This window comes from Liolophura sinensis, chromosome 6 (assembly GCF_032854445.1).
Source record: "Liolophura sinensis isolate JHLJ2023 chromosome 6, CUHK_Ljap_v2, whole genome shotgun sequence".
In the NCBI taxonomy this organism is placed as follows: domain Eukaryota; kingdom Metazoa; phylum Mollusca; class Polyplacophora; order Chitonida; family Chitonidae; genus Liolophura; species Liolophura sinensis.
The window spans coordinates 22,373,029-22,395,035 of NC_088300.1; the positions used below are offsets into that span (position 1 = coordinate 22,373,029).

At 36.1% G+C, this 22,007-nt stretch overlaps 2 protein-coding genes across 2 annotated transcripts in view; one reads left to right on the top strand and one right to left on the bottom strand.

The window, feature by feature from the left end:
- Nucleotides 1-1,361: 1,361 nt before the first annotated feature.
- LOC135466361 (protein phosphatase 1 regulatory subunit 21-like) lies at nt 1,362-17,948 on the top strand. The gene is made up of 21 exons (XM_064743795.1): nt 1,362-1,457; nt 1,840-1,908; nt 2,376-2,522; nt 2,813-2,923; nt 3,597-3,761; nt 4,232-4,290; nt 4,619-4,713; nt 5,086-5,288; nt 5,975-6,076; nt 6,857-6,945; nt 7,656-7,798; nt 8,069-8,158; nt 8,810-8,937; nt 9,567-9,731; nt 10,062-10,154; nt 10,738-10,839; nt 11,354-11,500; nt 12,241-12,384; nt 12,871-12,969; nt 13,236-13,373; nt 14,212-17,948. The coding sequence occupies exons 1-21, from the start codon at nt 1,407-1,409 to the stop codon at nt 14,233-14,235; spliced, it is 2,364 nt and encodes a 787-aa protein (XP_064599865.1). The 5' UTR covers nt 1,362-1,406; the 3' UTR covers nt 14,236-17,948.
- A 1,504-nt stretch (nt 17,949-19,452) lies between these two features.
- Nucleotides 19,453-22,007, bottom strand: part of LOC135468638 (alpha-actinin-like) — a 47,933-nt gene continuing 45,378 nt past the window's right edge. The window contains exon 22 of the mRNA XM_064747002.1: nt 19,453-21,624. Within this exon, the coding sequence (XP_064603072.1) occupies nt 21,466-21,624 (159 nt within the window). The 3' untranslated portion in view covers nt 19,453-21,465. The remainder of the gene's footprint in view (nt 21,625-22,007) is intronic.

The window sequence follows — 22,007 nt, forward strand, 5'->3', positions numbered from 1 at the left end:
TAAAACAAACATTTTTAGTAAAAACTGAGAAAAAAATGCATACTTGAGTCATATTTTATATTTCTTGATAATCTCTCTATTTTAAGCACATTTTCTGTTAATTGAAATATTCAGAACTGATGTCATTGATGAATATACTGGGTATGAGGAGAAAGCTTAATTAGTGCCCCAAATTCAAGCTCTCTCCCAACAAAGTTCTTTTGACAGCTATCATCGTTGATGTCTTTACAGCAGGGGACAAAGCAAAACCATTTTTATGCCCCAAGAAGTAAACTGAGAAGCTTTTTGCATTTTTATATGTTAGACAACCTTACATACTCTGTGTTAAGAAAGAAAAAATCAAGAATTTCATGACAGCTCATATCTGTTCATCCTAAGTCTTGAACATCTTTGACTTATACTCTAGCTGATGTTCAGTCACATCATAGTTAAACATAAAAAGGATTTATTTAGATCAGATATACAAATATACAAGGTCTTTAACTGTAAATGGGCACTTGAGATACAGCCTATTTGAAAAACATGACAAACTCTGTGGGCTTTGACATACACTGTGCATGAACACATATAAATAATATGTAATATTTTAAATAAAAATATATTGATGTCATCTTACTTTTCATATGTAGCTCTTATATTAATTAACTATAAACCTCCTATACCTGTAAATGAAACATAACTAAATCATTTAAAATACCTGCTGATAACTTTTGGAATAGGATTTTATCACTTCAGTCCACAAACCTTCCATGCTCGATTTTGGTTGCCATTTACATTCAGTTTTAAACACTTACTGGCATATTAACTTCTGTCACAGCATGAAGAAAACATAAATTTTAACCTTCCGATTTCTACTAAAGAAGAAATGACAGATAATTCTAAAATCATAAGAATGATTTTTTTTTTTTTTGTTGTGTTCAAAACTTATTGTTAATATAAATCAAATGTCACTATATTGTTTTTAATAAATTCGTAATTTTATGTTGATAAGGCTTGCATTACTCTTAGGACCCAATAAATACCATATATATACCACCCATATACTACATATGTACAACTCTGACAGATGTCAATCTATGTGCAGTTTAAAAAGGAGGCTTTGACACAGCCAGCCAGATAATTTACTGATTGAGCCGTGTTAAAAACATATATCAACAGTGTATAAATATTACGTGCTATAAAATATTTGTTTTCTCCAATAATCAATATCGTTTCAATGAGGTGTTTGAAGCTTTTTATTTTTTATTTATACCCAAAAGGGGAGACAATTTTGGCTGTTCCTAACTGAGCCCAACTCAGTTGTCGACCTTACCAGTCGCTCTTCAATGTAAGTTTTCCTTTACTTGACACTTCCGCCGTCAGCAGGCGGAAAAGCCGAAGATGATCAAACATAGCTTTATTTAATCATGACTGATTTACAAGCTAAGTATCAGCGACTCGCGTCGGAGTATTCAAAGGTAAATGCATATTTTTAACGTCAGTTTTGGCGCGAAGTTGATCATATTTCTGCTTAATTTAAATCATTGCTTGCCCCTCGTCGAGTTAGCGCAAATACTCCGTCCCTCCCCCATGCAACTTGAAATACTGCGGTGTCACTCATTGAAGCAGAACAACGATTAGCGGAATCCATTGTGCTTATATATCTACCCATAACGCTGTTAGACACTACAATTTTACATCTTTAATTTGAAGTCATTAATGAAAATCTTTAATACGATAAAATTTATGGAAAATTTAACAGCTTGGATCTCGAAGCATTGAAAACATGTACACATGTAGGCCTATCCACTTTTTCATTGAGATACAAATAATAAACGCTAAACCTTTTCTCCTTGACAGCTGCGAGCCCAAATTCCGGTGTTAAAAAAGGCTGTTTTTGATGAACAGGAAAATCAGAATAAACTTAAGGTAATGTTTATCTTGTGGACTTACCATTTACTTGCTCCTACAAGCTTTAGACATCTATCTCTTAAATAGCAATGATGGAATGTAAATTTTAATACAAAGCTCTGCTTCGCTGGAGATAAGACCAGATTAAGAGATTAAGATTTGGTGACCATCACTGTATATGTATGCTTTGCAAATGGTTCACAATAGGCTTTTAGTTTCTCATTATTATCTTGCATATCGATAGTATAGCCTGATGTTGTCTGCTAGCCACAGCTGTAGCAGCAGGTGGGTGAAGTGCCAGAACATTTGAAGTCTTGATTAATGCAAACAATAATTTGAGAAGAAGTTAGAACATGCACATTAATGTGTAATATGGGTAATGAATGTATGCCGTACACTTATGAGTTGACCATCTTGTGCCTGATAAATAACAATTATGGTAAAATTTATCTTAAGCTGTGATTTATTTTAACTTTCCTTTCAAGGATGTCTTGAAGGAAAAAGAACAAGTTATTCGCAAATATGAGCAAGAAATCGACAGCTTGTCATTCAGAAATCAACAACTGTCCAAGAGGGTACTGTTTCTGCAGGATGAATTAGAGAGTGCTGAGGTCAGCAAAAAGAAAAGCAAGGTGTGGGTCATATATATTTAGTTACATTTGTACATATATGTGAATTTCCTATCAAGGCTGTTGTTTTATTATTATTATTATTTATTAATGTGATATAGTTTATTACTGCTTCATTCTATGTGGAACCATTAACTGTGTATTTTAGTTCCTACAGTCAACAATACTGGGTGGAATCATGTTTTAACTTGCGTGTATTAAGACATTTACATTTTCTTTATTGACCTGTACTTTTGATGTCATTATAAAGTAATTAGTGATTTATTCATTCTTTCTTATTTTACCCATACCAGAAAGGTGGAGATGAGCATCACCATGAGCCTCAGAATTCTGTGGGAGCCAGTTCCGTCTTTGGGGAGGAGCTGAAGAGTAAAATAGAAGAAAATGCCAAACTTCACAAACAGGTAAGCTGGATCACTTGGGTAAGCCACCATTTGATGAGAGCCAGTTCTTTGTTTTGAGAAGAACTCAGCACTTGTATAGAGGTAAATGCCAAACAAACAAGTGAGCTGCCAGTACTTAAGTGCTCACACATTTAGTGGTTGGGGATGAGAAGAATTGTTGTAGGATTATTATCAGGATATACATTGTTTGCAACAGTCTACACTAAAGTGGTGTTGCAATCTTGTTGAAATAGTATTGTTTGTATTCAGTGTTAATTTTTGCCTCGAAGATTTATTATGCTAAAATCGTCCACTAGTCTGCGACTATTAGAGTTACAGGTTCAAATCCAGATCTCATCATTTAATCTGCAGCTTTACTTCAGGGGTTTTGCCAGGTACACATACTTGGTGCAAGGCTTTTCCCTAGGCTCTTCCATCTAGAAACCTGTGTCACTTTCATAACAGTAACATATTTTGCTTGAAACACCAATTAATTGGATAAATGAAATATGGATTTACATCAGTAGGATGTACTTTCAAGCTGATATTACCGAACACTGCTACAAAAAGTTCAAATTGTCCATTTCCTAAAAAAAATGTGCTCAGGGTTGTCAAATGCTGTTTAACTGGATGTACAAAACTTTATCATGTAATCTAGGTATAATTTCTGTGATGGTTGGGTTTGGTGTATTAGGTTCAGGAGGCTGAGCAGATGTACAAAAGTAAACTGTCCTCTCTGGAAGAGAACCTGTCCAAACTACAACTAGAGTCTGCTCAGCATCAGGAAGTTCTCAATGCTACAGTTCAGAGTAACAAGACTCAGACGGATAAACTACAAGAAGAGAAGGCCATGCTTGAGGTACAAAGGCAGATAACCATCATCTGATATATTGCTTGACAAACATCATCACTGCTGTTCTACCTTCTCTCACGATTTGTGAAGCTTTGGTGACAATAAGCGATAAGCGATGCAGGTGTGGCCGTCAGCCGCTTGTCTTTCACCAGTTTGTTATGCATATCACACTTGCAAAATGTTTGTCAGTAACTGAGCAATGGTTAGTGGCTTTCTCCGGGCTCTCCAGCCTTAAAACTGACTGCCACAATATAGTGAAAAATTCTTATGGTAGTAAACAACAGTCAATCCTCTTACATGTATCTCTTGTGAAAAATATCTTGATTTCTTATCAAAGCGCTCTTACAGTTTACAATGCAGAATGTATATATTAATGTGGTATTTTTAATTTGAATGCTTTCATTGCATTAGATTTAGCTTGAATTTTTTTAAAAGTTTTATTCTGTATAATTTTTTCTCCATATTCGTTCTTTTAGGTTCGCTTGCAGTCAGTAGAACAGGAGATGAAAGAGGCCAATTCCAGAGCTCAGATTGCGTAAGCTTTGAGACATATGATGCTCTAAATGTTGTGAAAAGTTAATCTATATGTTGTATACATGGATCCAGATCATGTAAATAGGAAACGTTAAACAATTTGAGTTTAGCGGCTTTTATTGTTGGGTCTACTCGAGTACTCAACTCTAGTTTTTTTTCTTTGAATTAGCTGATGAAATGATGTTAAAAAAATCTCCTCTTGTTAATTGTGCTGTCAAGAAAAAAGGCTTTGTAATATACATTACATACATATTCCTGCTGTAGTACTTCAACATGAAGATGTGTAACATAGATTTATGCCGTTAAATGTCATTTTCTGTTCATTTCAGGGAGGGAAAGCTTGATACAGTATCCACTGAGCTTCAGTTTAGATTGGAAAACGCTAACCGGATCCTCTCTACTAAGTTACCCTTTATTGACACAAGTAGGTTCACTATAAGATGATATTGAAAGTCTGGTAGGTTATTTGCATGACATGTAGATCTGACTGTGTTGCCCCAGCACTTACTGTAGTCTGCGTTGAAACCATTGAAAACATGTTTTACAATACCACAATAAAATTTAATGTACCTAAATATATTTAAATAAGTTTTTAGTCATATGCTTTGGTATTTACATAGATTGATGCAGTGAGGATATACATGTTTGTAGTTTGTATATTACAGCTAGAAAGGTGTTTTGTTCATAACACCGTCACATTCTTTAAATGTGTACTGACCAGGCATTTCCTCAAGGGTTTAAAATTCCTTCAGCAGCATGTACTAGTGTTCTTATTTTGTCATCATTTTATTTTCAGAACACAGACACTTGAACTCACTTAATGTCCCCACCCATGACCGCAAACATCAGCTGAGAGTGAAGGAACTGGTCAGTCATTCAGTCAACTTAGTCAAGGAGCTGACCCAAGGGCTGTCTAACTTCTACACATACTCTGAGCAGAGGTCCAAGATTTACCCCTGTGATAGTTCCTCAGAACCTCTCAGCCCTGTCAACGCTAAGGTATATACACTCTTGTATTGGGAACACAATGCTCTGGTCTCTCTCTGTGTCAGTCAGTCAGTGTTACCTATTTGTAGCAGAAGGGTAAATTCGCTCTTTATTACTATTAATTTATCAGTAAGTATCAGCTTGAAATATAGGAAAGTACATGCAGAATATATACATTTTACAAGTACGTGTAGCTTTATTGTGAAGAAATTCCACAGTTTGTTTGGGTTGTGCAAAGCTTTTCAACTACCTGACCACCAGTAACCTCCACTGTTGTATCTACATATAGGGTGTACTGCCGTTCACCTCCATTGCTCTACTGGTGCTGATTCTTTTACCATTTTGTGAACTACTTAGAGAGTAAAATCACGTGCTAACTGAAGGGATGACTGCATGTAATGGACAGACAAACCCTGAAGACAGTTGTTGACATATACACCTGAGCTCAGAGAAACTCTCCTTAGCAAATGTTCTCACTGTGACGAGGATTTAAACAGAACTCCCCAGGTAGTGGGTGTGACACAGGTAGGGGTGGGGATGTTCCACTCTGATTTGGCTGGTCGCAAGGTATATCACAATATACATGTGAATATGTAAACTCAACTAACCTCCTAAAGAGGGGAAACCAGTCCGCGAACCACACCACATTTACAAGTAAATTTTCTGTTCTGTATTGTATTGCTTCATTCATGTTTCAGTACTGTCAGTATTTACATGAGAACTTGGGCTTTTTGCGGCCTGTGGAGCAGTCATTACGTCACTTCATGGAGACCCTGAAGGAAGACTCCCTCACTACACTGGTATACTATCCATTCTCAGCTATCTCAGTATTTCGGTTTTAAGTTTACATTTTCTTCATCAGTATATTTATAATGTAAAGGGATGTTGGAACATTGTGTAATTTGGTAGTAGTTAGTTTGAAATTCTCATGCTGATAAAACAGCTTCAGATTTTCATCAGGTGCGATAAGAAGAGATTAAAATAAGCATTTTTTCCATGTTTACAACAATTGCAGTGACTTCCTGCATTAAACCACAATAGGCAAAAATTGTATTATTGAATATAAGAAGCTGTTGTTGTTTTAAAAACGTGTGGAGGCAGTCACATTTTCTTAAATCTAAGGATCTTGTCTATTGGATGAAGTTCTGAATTCAATTGAACTCCGCTAAGAACATATTTATTTTCCACCTTATCTATTTCTGAAACTATTGCTGACTCAATCAGCTAAACTGTTGGACTCACCGCTGATGGTGAACCCCAGTGAATGGGATGGCAGATGTGATTCCATTTCTCATTAGTTTGGCTACAGCGTTAAGTCAGGAATTTTGTTAGGTTCCTGGCAAAGGGCATTGGTTTACCCAGGAAAGTCCAAGTTTCCTCCATGTATACATTTTTTTTTCTCACGTTTTACTTTATATTGTTTTGTTATGAAAAATTGTGGTTTGTTTTAACATCTTTTTCAGACTTAATCACTGTATATGTATTATCCCAGTTCAGCCCAGGCTTGAATTCCTACCAGTACTCTGTAAATTTATAAACATTAACAAAACTATTCAGTTATTGTTTCTCTTATGAATCAGGAAACTGCAGTGGAAGTCCAGGCCTTAGGTACCCACTTCAGGAAACTTGTGGATTATTTGAACAGATTACTGCCTTACCAGTTACTAAGGTTTGTGATACTGCTAAATGAAGTTTTATTGTTTCTTTTCCATGCATGCAATTCTTTCTTGAGCTATTCTCCTATCTATATGAATGGGGTTGTAGTAGTCTTTAGTGAAAAAAAATTGCAAAAAGAATAATTTACAGTTAAACGTTAAAAGAATACAACTGAATGAGGTTTTCCCTAATTTCTTCTAATTTTTAGGACAGATATTAGTGGTGTTGAAATCCAAGAATTACATGTCTCACCCAGTTTTTTGAAAAAGTAATGATATGAATATACTGTTCATTTGATGGACTAAACATGTGATAACAAGAAACTAAAATATTCCTGCTATAAATACATGTATACTGGCTTAAAGGAGAGGACCAAGTGTACCAAAAATTATTGGGTACTTAATATGGGAAGCTACCTTACATGTACATTCACGTCTGTGCCAAATGGACTGTAAGTTCTAAATGAATGTTAAGGGCATTATTGTGTTCAAATCCAGCTGACGCTATTCCAGAAGGAATAATTGTAAGAAATCGTGACATGGTTCCCCTATCCATGAATTTAACTTGTGGATGAAAAATATTCATGGATATGTTGTAAAATCATAATCCAGGCAAATAATCAAATATCTTTCTTCATTGAAGATACCAGATGAAAGTCTTTCACATCTGTCATACAATAAATTTATCTTGGAGTAATGAAATACTTTCATGATACTTTCACAGCATAGATGAGGAGTGTGCTTTATCCTCGTGCCCGTCAACACTGGAGGCCAAGAACAGAGAACTCTACACATCTCTGAAGAAACTCAACGCAGTATTTAACAAATTAGAGACGTACATCAGCATAATAACATCCCAGAGTAAAGGTGAGATAGATGACAGCAGATTGAGTAATGCTCTGTGTCAAATGTATAAATGTATATGTTGCTTAGCTTTTGCTCAACTACAGGTATTGAATCCACAGTAATTTAATCAAAAATTTAATCAAAGAGTTCACTGAAAAATGTTCCTAATGTTTTAAGCATCCATGTTTTGTCCAAACTACCATATCTTCGATTATTTCTTTCTCTTGAAAAGTAAATTTTTTTTTCCCCATGAAACATTATAAGGAGTTATTGTTGCTGTCTTTCCCGCAGGGGAGTCCTTTCGTCATCCACCAGGTAGTTATGGTTCCATATTTAAACAGCTGTGCAGCTGCCTGACGGATCTGCATGAAGCTGTAAAAGGTAAGAGATTAGGAAATTGATTGACAAGATCTCCTTCAAGAGGCTCTTGTCTTCTGTGATGAGTAGGAACTATACTAATTACATTTAGATTGATGGGTTTGCAAATTCATACATATCACATGACTATGATGAGTGGAAGGTCACTCATGTAGATATGTTGCCTTCAGGTTGATTTCTGCCCTGGTGACCTTGGCCTGTTGTGCTGTCGTTTGTTTGATAATGTTTATAATTACATGTTTATGGCGGAGTTGGTTGCAACTTTACATCAACAATATTGTCACTTCTTTGTCAGTTCTTTTATTTAACCTTTGCAAACATAATTATTTAATTTATAGATTGGAAAAACAAAACATAAAAAAACAAGAAAACAAGTGGTTGTATTTATAACAGCCAAACAGCCAATGAACAGCTTGTTAAGGGAAGGAATTGTGTGGTAGTTTCAGTTGTTCTGCAAGAATATTGAAAGGAAGATAAAGCTGTTTTGTTCCACTCATAGAACTCAAGATTGAGACTTTAAGGCAAAGTCATTAGTGACTAATGACAAGATTTTTAGATTATCACAATCTTTCTGACTTTAAATAAGCTTGTATGTGTGTCCTTTAATTAACATGAGTCCCCCTTTAATGTTTATGTTTTTTATTGTTTTGCTAGAGGTGTCCAAACACTACAATTCCAAAGTGTCTCTAGAGCATCAGTTACCGACTGCAACCCAGAAGTTAAAGACAACTGATGAGTGTATTGTGTCATCACTGGTTACCCTGGTTACCACAACAGGAAAGGTATGGTGGTGTGCCTTAGCTCATGATTCAGGGCTTCTAATTGGTAATCACTTGATACTGTATATATGTAGAAAGGCATGATATTGCAGATGCTAAAGCTGAGTTTTTTTCCACTTGAATATATCCCATTGCCCACATACCTGATCACACAATATGGATGTTAAACACTGTGATCTGTTTCAAGGCTAAATTTTTTCCATATGTTATTACAAAAGCTGAAATGATAATGTGTAAACCTGCAATGTTACCAGAGTTGCATCATGTGCAAGTAACTGATATATTGTTAAACCTCATGAGACATGTCTCTTTGCATTGTGACGTTGACAATATCATTTACTGTGTGTTTTATTTGTGCTAAATCATTTTTAAGCTGTTTCATTAGTATGAATAGGTTCTTCTAGAAAAAGAATAGACTTTGAATATAAACTAGGTTTTGAATTGAGATTCTGCTCCTTGAGCAGAAGCTGTAAGAGAAGACAAGAGAAGAATGGTCAGATACATGGCAAGTTACATTGATTCCTAAAGGACATAAAACATCAATCAGATATAAGATAAATAATTGATTGAAAAGTAAGAGAATAAGTGTCAGGTTTAGTGTTATCAGTACTTGAGTATGAGTGTGTTTTCAGTTTTCAGCATTTTTGACGGGGAACCAGGATTTCTTTGAGGAGCCGGCAGGGTACAGGACCAGAGGGAGCAGTGTGGTTGGGGGACTGAATGATATCAATCAGTCCAACCCCATCGTGGCTACGTTCAGACAGCAATCAGCTGCCTATCTCTCCAGTCTAACCAGGGTAAGGCAAGGATATTCCTGCAAGATGGCGTATCTTGATTATATGTTCAGTGACCAAAGATATACATTATGTCTGGCAGTAGATCCAAGATATCTTCAGGGTTCACCTGTTTAGTTTAGTGAAAGTTATTGTTAGACTGTTTAGCTTTATAATCACTTCTTTGATAGCTTTAACACCCATTATGAAAAATATTGTATGAAAGGCTGTACGATGACCAGAACTACATATGAACTTACGAAATAATTGCCCTTTCATCATCCCTGTATTGTCCAAGTCAGTAGACCATCAGGTAGAACAGCTCCTGAATTTCTGAACCAATTCATATTCCAGCCATCACCAGAAACAGTGCCTCACAAAGTGGCCCTGCAGAACCGACGCATCTTATTGAGCTCAGCGGAAAGTCGGGACAGCTTAGCGGGGCAGGTAAGACACTAGCCTCAAAATCCATGTACATGGAATAATGCCTCTATAAATGACATAACTATTAATCATGATCCTTCCATACTTTGGAAAAGAGTGACAGAAAAAAGATAGCTAAAGGCTGGTGGATTTATACTCAGGGCACTATAGTTTCTACTCATAAAACTGACATCTGCAGTGTAAGTAAAATATTCTTGAGCACATCTGCAAACACAAATGAAGTAAACAAGTAAGACAGACATGGCTTCAATTGAAGTTTACCAAGAAAGCTTTGAGGCCTTGAGTTAACACATGTAACATTGGGAACACTAATATTGGTCTCATTTGGTCTGAATTGTGAATCACACAGATACATGTTTAATTTGAGTGAAGAATCCTGGAGGCATGTAACTTGTTAGGCATTAACAAGAAAAAAAAGGTACTCATTCAGTCACATTTAACCTGCTCCTACTGTGAATGTAGTTAGGGTATTTCACATATAGACAGGCTGATTTGAGTGCCTCTGTTGACAATATGTTAACCTGTGTAAAGGAGGTATGGTAAACAAAGAATTGCTCACACATATGTTTGTTATTTTATCCTCCAGATAACTTCATTCCAAGAGAAGGTCAACAAACTAGAGCAAGATAAGGAACATTGGATGTTAGAATTGCAACTGCTTCAGATTAAATATGAGAAAGAAATTCAGGTTGGTTACTTATTGTCTTCTGGTTTATTCGTTTACGGGGAAAAAAAGAGAATTTGACTTAAATTTGAGTCCTATTTGTTTGAAATTCATGTGATCTGGTTTTCTGATTTGACTCTTTTTGCCTCAGTTGCTCATTGGATTAAAGCACTACTTTCCTTTTACCATTTCACATCAGCTTTGACGAATGCGTGACAGACTTAAAAATAAGAATGTACTTCTTTGGTTTTATACTACATGTACATGAAGCCAGAATTTTCAGAGAGAATAAGATCTATGAGAAAATGTGACATGAAATTCACTACCAGTGTTCAGAACCTGTGTACAAATCTTGTTCTTGAGCTAGTAATGCTTGACCAGACTTTGCAATGTACCATTTGTTTATTATCGTTGTGCTTCGAATACTGAATACATGTTTATTTGCAGTTATTTCTGTGAACATATTAGATACAGTGGACCTATGAGATTGTCAGCTTTATAATTATATCTGTTTTGTATTATGTTCTTTAACTTTCAGAAAGGGAAAGAATTGTCAAAGAAGCTGGAACAAACAGAAAACGCCCATTCAATAGGCTCTATACAGGATAACATAGATCAGCCACCTGTATTGCCACTTTCAGGGGCGACAGATAGTACCACAACCCCGTCTGTACAAACATCCTTGGTGAGTCAAGCTGTCTGATCACAATCCAATGCTACTCTGTCTGTTATTGTGAGAACGTTCATAAAGTATTTGTGGTATTAATGAGTATGTGAGGATTTCTTTTTTTGTTGTGATTTGGCAGGAAGTTTCAAATGATAATCAAGACCCAATTTGTGCATGGCAAATACAGCAATGTCTGATTTTGAAAACAGCACAAAAGGGTTGTCACTTTCTAAGGCTAAGCTGTACAGTCATTGGAAGAAGCAGTCAATAATTAATTTGAAGAACAAGATGGAAGATGATGTAATTTTTGCCTTAGATGATTTAGGGCTTTATGGAATAAAAGTACGGAAGCACTTTTCTCTGTTGACATCTGAAACACTTTTTTCCTGTATCTAATGACATGACACTAGCAGTCATTTATCCTGATTTATTTTTCGCAAATATATGTAGTCGTCCAGTAACTCCATCCTTGCTTGGCGCTCAGCACTCAGTACTGAGTGGTTAGAGCAAAGAAACATGACTGGTTGGCCCGATGTGAGTATAGTGTGACTGGGTAGGGTGTAATGTCTGGTGTCTTCGCCATGATGCTTCAGTCACAGCAGCACTTCGGTGGCATGGACAAGAAGACACATTATATGTGTACACACCTAAGGATTCTTCATTGTCATATGACTGAAAAATCTTTAATTATGATGTAAAATCACAAGCATTCATTCATTCATTGCTCCCTAATACGGACGCTTTTCTTTGCTACTCAGTTGGGTAAGTTGGAGGTGACACCAGGAGGAAGCGACACAGACACAAGAGAGCAGCTGATCAAAAACCACTTCTCTGGCCGTGTAAATGAGCTGACATCACAGCTGCAGACAGCCGACAGTAAAGCTGTCAACTTCCTGGCCGAGGTACTGTATGGGTTGTATATTTTGTGAACCAACTATATTGTTTTCACATTTTTACGTCACATCTATAGCATCTTTCTTCATGGTTCAGTTGACAAGCTTCAGATATAAATACATGTAAAATAATCTTGTGTATTATATGTATATATATATATATATATATGTATATACCAGAGAACAAAAATGGCCATAATTTTGTTGGAAATTGACAAAACAGCTAAAATTTGATCTGTAACTTGTCAAGGTGGAGCTATGTTTCAAGTGTCATTTTGAAAAGGGGCTAGAAAACCAAAATCTTTTGTTCATATTGGACCAAAAACTTGAACTAGACCTTATGGTGAAGCCAGCGGCCAAGTTTTAATTTCACAGGATGAACCATTTTGTAAAAGGTTTGGAAAACTGTAGAGATGGCTTGATGGACTGAAAGATAGGGTGCGAACCTTTAGTACTGGTAGAGGACTAGTAAAGAGGACTGATGTACTATTACAGGTGAAGGCTTTGCATAAGAGGCTGAAGATTGCAGAACGAGCTAAGGACGGTGCTCAGGAAGATTTAAGAGTGACCTCACAGGAGATTACACAGCTTAGGGTAAGCTATGATAAAGGCATCACCAAGGCTGTGAAGAATTGTTTGTACCCATAGTCAAACAGCTTAGGTCTAGTCAATGTCAGGAATGTTAGATCTTCTGTTCCACTCTCAGAGCAAAAATAAAGCTGAATTCTACTTTGTATGATGGTTATGACTATGATCAGATTCTTGTCACACTCTTTAGCGATCAGTCAATGGTCTTTCAAAAGAAGTGTTGTTTTAATGTCAGTAAAGAAGCCATATAACTGGGTTTTGATGTTGTGCAGGATGAACTTCAGACAACTACACGGAGTTACGAGGGACAGCTAAGTATGATGAGTGAACACCTCGCTGGAATGAACGAAAAATTAGCGCTGCAGAAAGATCAAATAGATGAGCTCACAGTGCAGCTTAGTTTAGCAAAGGTGAGTGAAAGTGGGGTTCATTTTCTGGATTCATTTATATGCTTTGTACTGTATTTAAGACCTCAGACATCAGAGCATTTGCCGTTTTTCTTACGCCTACTAGCTTTGCTTGCGCAGACACGGGGATGATGATATTGTATGCACAACCTGAAAGTTTATACAAAACTCTATTAGACCTGCACTTTGTTGACTTTTACAATTTATATATGGTGTACAAATGTTCTGGGGACCTTCGTGGCTGAGATGGTTAGCAACCCAGCACACACAATGACCCAGGGTCTCCCACCAATGCTGTCGCTGTGAGTTCAAGCCCAGCTTATGCTGGTTTCTTCTCCAGCCATGTGTGGGAAGGTCTGCCAGCAGCCTGTGAATGGTCGTGGGTTCCCCCTGGGCTTTGCTCATTTTCCTCCCACCATAATACTGGCCGCCATAGTATAAGTGAAATATTCTTGAGTATGGTGTAAAACACCAGTCAATCAATCATATCAAATATCAACGTTCTCATTTCTAACATAGTATAATTGTCAGGTATAGATCTCAGAATGTCATCCATTGTTTCCTGGTATCTTGCCATGTTATCTTTCACCTCATAATCCTTTAGCAACTGCCAAGGGGGAGTGAAATGTCCGTATGTGCTTGATCTCAAATATGGTGAAAATTATGATGACTTGACCACCATTACATGTAAAGTGAAGTGTTCTTGAGTAATGTGTAAAAAGACAATACAATTAAAATAAATCCAAAACACAAGGAAATACATGTTAATGTGTTTAAAATTGGTGTTGGAAGTTAAAAAAAAGTAATATTTATTTTCATTTATTTCCTTTTGTTTTTCCAGGGTGCCAAAAAATCAAGGAAATAAAGGTATATAGAAAAAAGTTTAACAATATTCCTTATACTTTTAATAGGCTAAGGCTGTGTTTCCATGGACATGCCATTGTGTTTGCGATTACACAAGAACTGTAATGACAGCAAGATTGGCATTTTAACAAATTATTCCTTGCTAACTTTGATCAAGAAAGGTTGCATTTTGATTGTACCCTATCGCATGTACTTTATATGATGAGATCAGTTGTCCTGACATTACACTCTGATAAAAACAGACACAGTGCAATTTGGCAATACATTTCAGCAACATTACAGTACTTTATCAAACACAATCCCATGCTATTGGAAACACAGCAGAAGAGTATAAATTTGCTAAATTATGAGAAGACAATGGGGATTTTAGAAAATGTATTTACATGAACGTTTTCCTCTTACTCTTAATTAAGTGCAACATTGTGATAAAGCTTTTTTTTTCTCATTTAAGGACCTAACTTAATAGAAACAATTGCTCATGTGTTAACCTGCATTTAACACCAGGTTTATTTGTTGCTTATTACATGCTCTAAATCTTGAAGTGTTCACTTGATAGTCACACAGATCGCTTATGTACATATTCATGTATATGAAATCATATATATATATACGTATATACATTGTATATTACATATCATATATGTATATCGGGAGATTTAAAACAGCACTCTTGGTCAGGTTTTCAAGTATCAGGTTTTGAGATCCATAGTCATGTGTTACACATGTGAGAATAATGTAAATATAAGGAGCAAAAATGTTCAGTTTGTCATTTATAGCATATGCCCAGGACGACTTTGTCATCTTTATTTGGGCTTGAAGGACAGGGCTGACAGACGAAATATTTCATCAAGTGCCAAGTGATAAGATATAATCTCAAGAGTTACCCTGTATAACCAAAAAATTTGACCACAAAAGAGCATTTTTGGAGGCAGATAAATGTCAAAAGATATTATTTGTGGTGGCAAAATTTACATTTCCCGGTTAGGATATCATCAGACCTTACAAGCAAATCTAAAAGCACCTTTCTAATATGAGTAGAAGTCCCAGAATCTGGAAAAATGAGAAACTTAGGCATGAATGAAATTTTAGGTCATTTAGGGTACACATTTAAGAACGACTTTTGGGCAGACGATGATATTTCATCAGTAATACATGTTGTATACATACAGGTATGCTCAAAAGATTCATGCCACCTCAGATCTTTTTACTGTAATGTATAGTGCTTTCTTCTCTTGTCTTTTCATGTCAAGTGTCAACGAGCCTTATTGACTATCTGAAGTTTTAGATTAGTCTGTATTGTTGATTTTTCATTTTTCCAAGCTATGGAAAGTATGAAGTATATGAAGTAGAGAAGAGTGTATGAAGTATATAAAGTAGGGAAGAGTGTATGAAGTATATGAAGTAGGGAAGAGTGTATGAAGTATATGAAGTAGAGAAGAGTGTATGAAGTATATGAAGTAGAGAAGAGTGTATGAAGTATATGAAGTAGGGAAGAGTGTATGAAGTATATGAAGTAGAGAAGAGTGTATGAAGTAGAGAAGAGTGTATGAAGTATATGAAGTAGAGAAGAGTGTATGAAGTAGAGAAGAGTGTTTGAAGTACATGAAGTAGAGAAGAGTGTATGAAGTATATGAAGTAGAGAAGAGTGTATGAAGTATATGAAGTAGAGAAGAGTGTATGAAGTTTATGAAGTAGAGAAGAGTTTATGAAGTATATGAAGTAGAGAAGAGTGTATGAAGTATATGAAGTAGAGAAGAGTGTATGAAGTAGAGAAGAGTGTTTGAAGTACATGAAGTAGAGAAGAGTGTATGAAGTTTATGAAGTAGAGAAGAGTTTATGAAGTATATGAAGTAGAGAAGAGTGTATGAAGTAGAGAAGAGTGTATGAAGTTTATGAAGTAGAGAAGAGTGTATGAAGTTTATGAAGTGGAGAAGAGGGTATGAACTATACACGTTTATGTAAGAACATAATCAAAGCATTGGCACATTGGTGTGATGACCGTCAGATACATTTGGATGCAAATCTATACAACAAATTACTTTTACTAATATTACTGCATCCTTTTGTACAGAAATGATTCTTTAATATTGTTTGTGAATTGTATAACTGATATTGTATAATACGCAAGCATTCGTCACGTAATACAAATAAAACCGGTAGCAAAACATCATCATGCACATAAAGCCGGTATGATGAAGGTTTTTATGTTTGTTTTTTAGCTGGTACAAACTTGTCTGCGGTCACATCTAGGCATGTGTTACTATGACAGATTCAGTGATATTGTTGTCTTTGTTATTTGCTCATCACGAAATCCTCGTGAGCAGACTGAAATTTGTGTCATTCTTTGTTCAAGTCAGTAAAGCATATCTCAGTCACATTCTGATACTTAAAAGCATATTTTAGATAACCTTTTGACTGTAAAGCATGTTGTAATATCTTGCTAGTTCTGTTATGCAGAGAAAGTGATGAAGTACAGTCATTCTTCAACCTTTTGAACTGCCTCTGTAACCAATGTTTTGCAACATTCTGAGAAAACTATGTGGTGTGGAGAAATAATTTGCACAAACAAATCATTTACACAATGTTGAAATGTTCCTGATTAAGACTCTACTGTGAAAAAGGAAACACAATCACATGAATTGTGTAAACCTTCTTGTATACAAGAGAAGCGAAGCGGAAAATAAAACGTAAACTCGTGCAAATGTACTGAATACCATGGAGCATTGAATAATGGTTACATAACCAGTAAAGCAATCCCTACTTGCAATGAAAGTCATTCTCTCTGAATAAAGAGATACTTAGTTTGAGTTGAACATCACAATCAAAACAATATTGGCCATATCAGAATCTTATAAGGCTAACAAGAGGGTTAGAAGGTTCTCGTATATGTAATGTTTGTTCATTGAGTATCATCTCTCAGAAGTTGTCGGATATGATTCCCTACCCTGTCACAATGAGCAAGCACTTGCATCTGGCTATTGAGTGAAGAAATTACCGAATTTTACATAAAAATTCGTCCAAAAATACGTCCATAAAGGCATTTTTAAATGTAAGTAAAGGTTTTTTTGCTTAAACTTAATTTGAGTATCATCCTACCCTCCAACCAAACTTGAAAATACCTTTCAACAATCAATTGAACTCTCACAATCAGGCAAAATGTTTAACGTAATCTTAAATCCAATATTATGTCAATTACAACTTTAACTCAATCAGTAATCTATTGACATACTTATTTTTTTTTAATTGGATTGTTGTTTTTGAGCAGACCTTTTGCTGCTGGCAGAAGAGTGCAATAAAACATCATAGATGACTGAAAATGCACATATGTACATACTTGTTACGTTATGGATTTGTGTATATGTGCTGTGCTGTACAAGTACTTGTAAAGGGAGCTAGAATCAGTTTGTTTCCTCTGGGCATTTGTGTATATGATTAGCAAAGGAAAATCATGCTGAACTTCTGAGTATCAGTGTATGTACTGTGCCACAGATAACAATAAAAGATGTCACCAACTTACTTCTGCCTTTTGGCAATTGTGTTACTTTAACGTGTGTTTAGTTTATGGTGGAAATAGTGGTTTTGGGTTGTGTAGGACTACTTTGCTACATTAAATACCATTTTGAGAGAAACAATTATTTCTGTGTCGGAAATTCAATATATATATTGATGTATTCCCTGATGATGATGGTAATGGTTTTCAAAACACTGACTGGGCTAAAAAATAAAACAGGTACTTTCTAATATTAAGGCCTTATGTGCTGATGCAAGTGGACGCTAACAAAATAGCCACTCCCTTCTGGTTTGGTACTTCAGTTGGTAGAGTGGTGGGGCGAGACACCCTTAGTCAAGAGCTTTAGTCTCACTCGAGCCAGTATTTTCACTGGTCTCGAGACCAGTATTTCAGTGTCGGAAATCCGATTCCACTGATGATAGTTTCATGGGTAGAGGAAACCAGAACTCCTTGGAGTAAACCATTAACCTTTGGCAAATTAATGGTGACCTTTCCAGTGATCAGTTAAGGCCATTAAAGAGAATTACTAATCACGTCATGTCTGAAAGTTTTTGACAACTGCGTCAAAATATGCATAAAGTAGAGGTGTTATTAACAGATATAAAATATGCTTCATTCTTTTGGCATACTTTTTTTTCATTACTCTTGAAACCATAATATTCATTTTGAAGTTCCTTTTCATGTATGCTCGAAGTCCAACTTCAGGTCCTAGATTAAATCTTACAAAACATGACCGTTTCACTAATTTATGCCTCCGATGCCTTTTCAGCAACCAACTGTTAAAACGCGCGAGACCTAAGACTTGATGGTGAAATGATGTCTAGGTTCCAAGCAGCTCAAAAGCTAATGGCAATGACCAGTGCAATGCCATCCTTTTCAATGGCTACCTTAGTTAAAGGATACATGAAGATATGCTAAAAAGTGAGAAAGTATTTTCATTTTAAGGCATATTTTATATTTTCTTAATAATCCCTCTATTCTATGCATATTTTCAGTCAATGGTCGCAAATTGATCAACATCCTGGGGACATAAAACCATTTTTATGACACATAAAGGTAATCAGCTTTTGTGTAATTTTGTATGTTAGGCCACATCAAATACTACTTATCAAAAAATAAAAATCAATCATTTTATGTATCCTTTAAAACAGCGTCCATAACCATGGTGATTAATCATGGTACAAAACACCAAATCTGGAAGGATTTTTTCTTTATTAGATCACTCAGTTCCATACATGATTTTGGCATAAAATGTACTTATGTCTTTTAAATCTTCTATGTCTCATCCAGCAGAGTGCCCTCTGCTGCTTCATTATATTCAAACTGTGCTGGTAAATGAGAGGTGTACAAATACATCTGGAAAGAGTTGCCCAATACAATTTGACAGGATCATTGAGGGATCAATTATTAAAAAATGTATAATGTAATGTTACACGGCTAAGTCATACAAGTTCAATATTTGCACATTTGCGTTTCAGCTAAATATTCAGAATATTAAATCAGCTTTGAGAAGAACTTCTCAGTTGACGATTACGTATCTCTATAAGATTTTTTTTTAAGATTTTTTTATTTAATAACATTCACTTGTTATTATTTTTTCATCATGTTAAGAAAAGCCAACTTACTAACTCTACAGCTCTCACAAAACAAACATCACAGGATGGACAAAAGTTCTGTCAATCTTAAGTGTAAAAAAAAAAAAAAAAAAAAAAGATAATATAATAAAAAGAGGAATACAAAACAAGGTCTATAAGAAACATTACTTCCAGGATACAAAAGCATGACATCAATATCTACATAGGTAATAAAGCCTGCACTGTGATTGGCCAATTCTTTCTTTTTGTGAGCATATCATTACGGTGAACTACAAACTACTTACAGTGGACACTGGTTTAGTTAAAAAGCATCGGTTGTGTTCTATCCACAACACATGATATACACATGAACAAACAGAACTCCGTGACACTAGAAAGCACTCTTCAAACCACTGGACACAAAAACTCAAAGTTAATGTTGTTGAAAACTCTAGACGCTGTGTGCAGCAGGTTGTTTTTAGATGTGTTACTGGGCAGTGATAAATCTGGAACTCTTGATGTTTTATCTTTCCACATCCTTCATTTTACAATTTTTCCATGGTATTTTATCCTCTTTTTCGTTTTCAAATTTGCAATTTTTTTTCCAAATTTTCTTTGCTCATGTATTTTATTTAGCTATTAAGTAAATATGCCCACAGCATAAACCAGGGAATTCGCTCTTATGTTCACATTTCATACTTAAACGTTCCTTAAAAACCAGGATATATAGAATAACTTAGTCACGTGCTATGGCAGGATCACACATGCAAAAAGCAAAGTTTTAGGTACGCCTAAAGTTTGTACTCAAGAAGTGAAGAGGCCTGCACCAAATGTCACCTTCACCATGCTGTTGGCTGCATTCATTACAATAATAAAAATATCTTAGTCTTAAATAAAAATGTTCTTGTCCATCTTAAATGATGACACCAACTTCGTTGCACTTTAGCATAAACAAAAAAAACAAAAAAAAAAAAATAGGATAACAGCACTAAATTTGGCTTATGACAGTTGTTGCCTATTTTTACTAGGAATCTTTGCTTTAAATCAGCCATGACATAAGTAACAAATATCTACAACAAGTCATAAACAAGAACCAAAACAAAACTGGTTGGAAATAAAAATAACAATTAGGAAGAAACGAGACAGCTCACTGATAAAATTCACAAGCTCTCCAAAATCTGCAATGATGATGGAAGACGCGAATTTTATCACTGCTAGCCCTGCCCTAGAGCAAATAAATACACCGCACCAGCAGAGCACTGCATGCAGATCGGGAGGCTCATGTCTTGTACATCTATAACAACAACAACAACAGCCAGACTATTTTACAACGGCAGACTTTCTCAACTGTCCAAAATAGCGCTACAACAACCGCACATGCAAGTTCATCCATTTAATTCTCGGTCAACTGGGTTTGCATGGAATTTTTATTTTGATTATTTCTCCCGGACAAACCTACTGAGAAGTTTAGAAACTCTAACAAACCCATTTCCTGCTGGCAAGATACGAGGGACACAACCTGAACTTTGACCCCTGGGTCGGGAGAGCCGAGGGAAGAGGCCACTGAGCAACACGTGGGCGAGCGGGTTTATATGGGGCTGTGATCCAACCATATGACTGGGAAAATAAACAATTCCCACCCAGAAATTCAACATGGAGATCTTGAACATGTTATGATTACTTTGATGTTGGTCCATAGGATTAAAAACTATCTCTACCGATATCCACTGATTTTAGCCCAGTAAGCACATTACTGGAATCCTGGTATTCATCAGTGAGGACCACAGCTCCACATAAACACAAAGGCAAATCTGAGAGCTTACCAGTGATCTGACTGGAAATGATATTACTGGATACTGTAACAAGTGACAGCCAGACAAGGAAGGGGAGATAACTCCTTACCCCCACCCACAGCAATCAGCACATCATAAAAATATACTTATATTTTCTCATACTTTGTGTAATATCAAAACAGGGTGTGAGGGAAGGGGCTTGTCTCTGTATATGGTGGGTCAATACTTAAAGTGTGTGTGAACAGGGTGAAGACGTGTCAGAGGCTGTGCCAGCCCAAATGCTGCTCCCCAACCCGGCCAGCATTATATTATACAGGGAATAGTATTAGTCTCTTTTCCAATCTTAGCCTCTATTACAAGTCACTCTCTCCATAAAGGGCTGTGGAAAAGGACATGTAATCCAGGGCTCCGGGCACTGCATCCTTCCCAGTGTAGGGTGCCATCCTCTGAATACAGTACTCTGCCTGATCAGGTGGCAACTCCTGGCGCAGGATCTGCGCAGTCACATAAGGCTGTGAACAAGAACGACAAGCGTAAATTAGAAATGAGGTGGATGAGTGGCCACAAAGATATGAAGCCCGCTCTGCTGAGAGTAACTGAATACCATGCTCAACAGTGCATTAACCCAGATTCTACTGTCTGCAATGTCTGAATCTCATACTGGCAGAGATTCAGACAAGTCTGATCCTCATCTTACTTCCATTTTAACAGACATATTCAGTTTCACATGTTGTTTTATATTCAGAACAAGGCTCTTGAGCATTAGCTTTCCTAACTACTCGTAACTGTATAAAATGAATGATGCCATCAAGCACATTTACCATAGTGATAAAATTCTGCACTACATGTTGGTGTGGACGATATGCCCGGTTAGTGTTAGATGTGCCCCTGAAAA